This window comes from Cnephaeus nilssonii, assembly GCF_951640355.1.
Source record: "Cnephaeus nilssonii genome assembly, chromosome: 5".
Taxonomy (NCBI): Eukaryota; Metazoa; Chordata; class Mammalia; order Chiroptera; family Vespertilionidae; genus Cnephaeus; species Cnephaeus nilssonii.
Window position 1 is genome coordinate 26504664 of NC_137076.1, and position 4547 is coordinate 26509210.

At 38.9% G+C, this 4547-nt stretch overlaps 1 protein-coding gene across 1 annotated transcript; it reads left to right on the top strand.

Annotated features, from left to right (window-relative positions):
• Window positions 1–1008: 1008 nt before the first annotated feature.
• Window positions 1009–1929, top strand: LOC307098936 (olfactory receptor 7E178-like; the record flags this gene model as incomplete). Its single annotated transcript, XM_079770072.1, has 1 exon — window positions 1009–1929. Exon 1 carries the CDS (start codon window positions 1078–1080, stop codon window positions 1927–1929), a length of 852 nt encoding a protein of 283 aa, XP_079626198.1. The 5' UTR covers window positions 1009–1077.
• Between the last annotated feature and the right edge of the window lie 2618 nt (window positions 1930–4547).

The window sequence follows — 4547 nt, forward strand, 5'->3', positions numbered from 1 at the left end:
ACTTCTGATTTGTAGCTAAGTTGGACTGAAGATTGTTTTTATTTTGTTTGTTTATTTAGTTCTTTAGATTCTGCATACTAGTGAAATCATATGGTATTTGTCTATCTCTGTCTGACTTATTTCACTTAGTATAATACCCTCTAGGTCCATCTATTCTGTCACAAAAGGTGAGATATCGTTCTTTTTTGCACACTAAATAATGGACTCATACAGTTTATTACACAGAGTTATGCATACTCATTTAAATTAGTGTTTCAAGTTTCTTCAGAGATATTTCCTGAAGTGAAATTGTTGAGTCATAAGACAATTTAATTTTTTTAGGAACTTCCACAATATTTTCCATAGGGGTTGCACCAATCTGTATTGCCACCAATGAACTAGGGTTCCTTTTTCTCCACATCCTCACCAACAGGCTTTCTTATCAGCTAGCCTGTGAACAGAAGGAGAAGACAGAGAAATTGATTAAAAGCTGTTAGTAGCCAAACATCACACACACAAAAATGGACTCGGGCAGTTTATCACATAGTTCTTATAGCGTGCTTATAAATACTACAAATCAAACGAATTAATCACCCTGCATTTGGACAAAATAAAGTACATTTAACTGCTTATTAGTGTCCTTGAACTAATAATGACAATAATAAGAAGCATTTTGTTGGGAAAGATGGATAGTTCTCATTCCGTTTTTTTATTTCTTAGGAGGGTACTGATAAGCTTGTGTGTGCTTATGGATTTACAAACACCTAAATAACCTTACTTCTCTCATTTATTTGGCCCATCCTTTCCAAAGTGTAGCATGCAGTAATAGGCTCATGGAGCATAATGCAATATGCAAAGAGTTCTAAGAAGAATGTTTGTCATAACCAAGGAATATTACTAAAGGGGCATGGACCTTATGTGTGAAAACTATGAATTGCTTAAATTCAAAATACAGACACACTAATGTATTGTTTCCTTTATACCAGCCCTCAGGTATTTTCTCAAAGGTGTCTGTGCTATGTGGAGCCCCAGAATCTAACAGGTGCATTGGAATTCCTCCTTCTGGGCTTCTCAGATGATCCGGAACTGCAGCCTCTAATGTTCAGCCTGTTCCTGGCCATGTACCTGGTCACTCTGCTGGGGAATCTGCTCATCATCCTGGCCATCGGCTCTGACTCCCGTCTGCACACCCCCATGTACTTCTTCCTCTGCAACCTGTCCATGGCTGACATTGGCTTTTCTTCTACCACCGTCCCGAAGGTGCTTTTGAACATTCAAACTCATAGCAGAGTCATCTCCTATGCTGGCTGCCTGACTCAGTTGTCTTCTTTAAATTTTTTTGGATGTTTGGACAGTGCACTCCTCACTGTGATGGCCTACGATCGGTTTGTTGCTGTCTGTTATCCCCTGCACTACCTGGATATCATGAACCCCCGTGTCTGTAGCCTGCTGCTTCTGCTGTCCTTTTTGATCAGCCTTTTGTACTCGCAGCTGCACTGCTTGAATATATCACAGCTTTCCTTTTGCACAAACATGGAAATTCCTCATTTCTTCTGTGACCCTCCTCAACTCCTCGAGCTTGCTTGTGATGATACCTCTGCTAATAAAATATTACTCTATATTATTGGGGTCATCTTTGGCGGCATTCCACTCTCAGGTATCTTTTTCTCTTACTACAAAATTGTTTCCTCCATTCTGAGAATCTCATCATCAGGTGGAAAGTATAAAGCCTTCTCCACCTGTGGTTCTCACCTCTCAGTTGTTTGTTTATATTATGGGACAGGCCTTGGGTTGTACCTAGGTTCTGCTGTCTCACATTTTCCCAGGAAGGCTGCAGGGGCCTCTGTGGTGTATACTGTGGTCACCCCTATGCTGAACCCTTTCATCTACAGTCTGAGGAACAGGGATATCAAGAGGGCTTTGCAGCGATTCCTCAACAGAATAGCCTAGGCTCAATACCTGGGCCATTGGAGATGTTTTTCTTATTCATTTATTTATAATTAATTTTGTCAGTGGATTAGAAATGACTCAAAACCAAACATTGGTAGTTTGCAATCATACCTTTTTGCTCAGACCATTTTTGTAGCTTATGGTTTTCATTCCACTTGATGTATCATGTCTAAAAATAGTTTATTTGGGCACATCCTTGATGGGATTAAGGGAGTATTCTGGGATCTTTTGTATGTCAAAATCACCACCCAATTGAATCCTATTACAATATGGAATTTTCTGTATTTGTTAACTATGACTCAGGCATCCTATAGAAATTCACAACTCTTTTTTAATGTGCAGGTTATATATGATTCTCAACCATTTCACTGTCCATGCTATTTTTTTGTATCCATACTATTTTTCATAAAAATTTGGCTTTAATCAAATCTATTATTGCAGGTGTGTGTGAGAATCTGTGTCACTGATCTTGAATCTAGGAAGCATCTGATGAGCTTTAAAAATATTCATGCCTGAGTCCAATAATCATACATTAAGATTTAACTGAATTGGAGAGTGGAAAGAGTATTATATTTTTTAACAGTATCCCAGGTGGGTCTAATGCATATTTAGAAATAGCCGAGAACTACTGAATTTTGTATGACCTTTTATTAAAAAAGGACTTGTATGTCTTGGGTTATTTATTGTTCATCATCAGATACTGAAGATCTTAAAGTGATCAGAGCTCAAAAGGAGCAAATATGAAAGAGCTTGGCTTGGTAACAGTCAATGTGATTTCCTCCGCTCACACTCTGGGTAATATCTTTTTTTACATATCTTCTCCACCACACTCTACAGCTGTCTCTCTCTACTTGATATTAAGCTATAGTTTTTCTGCTCCAAACTTACCCTTTTGCACTTTCAGTTTTTACGCTGTGTTGCGGCCTCTGATTTCCCACCTGGCTTCTCTTTAGATTCTTCCAGTAATTGTCAATAAGAGGAAAGGTTCTTCCAGCCATTTCCCTTGCCCCTTATCCCATGTGGTTGTCACTAAAACCTGCAGTTATGACACTGTATTACCATATTTTTTCATTTATGCCTTACATCTTTCAAAAACTATTTAATCATACCTATATTAAACTATCTCCATTAAAAATGACTAGTGTGGCTACTCTCTCCTTACTGAACCCTCACCGATAACTCATAATATGGGGAATAAAGCTATGGTGTGATATACAATTGGAAGAATTTAAAGTGAGCTCAGGAACAAAAGGTAATTGTAATGTTATCTCTGGGTCAGGGGCATACAATTGAGGTTTAAAACAGTGGTATGATATTTCCAGTGGCTGTGTGATTCTAATTGTGCCTGTAGATTGTTAAGTCTCCCAAGTCATTAGGAATGAACTTAACTCTACTTTCATTTTTATTAGTCAGGGATAGCAAAGGACCATGTCCTCAGCAAAGGGGACATTTTTCCTTTCACTGTTAACCGTGTCCTTAGTATTCCACTTTGTAACCATCATTCCTTCTCTGTAATCATGGACAATCTGTCCTTGATCTCCTATTGACTTATTCTATACTAGAAGCCAAGTGCACAAAATTCGTGCACTGGTAGGGTCCACAGCAGCTGCCAGATGCTGGCCAGGACCTCCCTCCCTTCCCCTGGGCAGCCCCACCATCTGGTTGTATTCCCAGTTGAGGGGGTAATTTGAATACTACGCTTTTATTACATAGGATACTTGGGTATCTTTGTACACAACAATTTTTCCTTAAAAGATACTATACTTATTTGCAGAGGTAAAAGTCTGAGCTTATAATAAAAGGATGCGGTTAATAGAAAAGGATTTTTGTATTGGAATAAGAAATACGGTCAATTAGGCGTTAGTTAAATTGCACATGTACCAATTTGTTGTGAGCACAAGAGACTTGGTTGGAAAGTTGTAAGGAGGACCTTCTGATAAAAGGGAAGTGTGTGGAAGGCCGCCTGATCTGATTATCAGAATTCTGACTTAGTGGAGACTTAAGGGAGTGTGGAATGCAGTGCCCCTAATTATTCCTGACCTTTCTAAACAAGTCTGTGTGCGTTCAGAAAACCGGGTGTTTACTGATATCGTTAATCTTAATCCCTGGATGTCCTTGCCTAGAGGACAATGTAAACTCATGTGTCCTCCCAAGATTATTCACCCTAATGTTTGTATCTAAAGATAAAAATTCCAATAAAGGTCTAATGAGGCAGCCAATAGAGGCTGCTCTGTCCACTAGTGCCCGGGAGCTCTTTAGCCCTCACTTTCACAGTTGAACTGTGTCAGAGTAATCTGTTCATCCATCGTTCAGGGGCTGCTGATTAGCCTGGTACCAATTATTAGAAGTTGAAATATTTATCACCACTAACTTAGCAATACAAATTCTCACTTGTGTGAAATCAAGAGAGATGCAAGAATTTACAGGGAATTGTGGTATGAAGAAACTGATATAAATAATAATATAATAGAAATATCTTACCTAATAATAGAGAAACATGTAAATTGACCATACCTTCGCTACGTCCACAGCCAATCAGAGTGAGTATGCAAATTAACCCAACAAAGATGGCGGATAATTTGCATACATACCTGGGTCCGGGGAACCTCCTTGACACC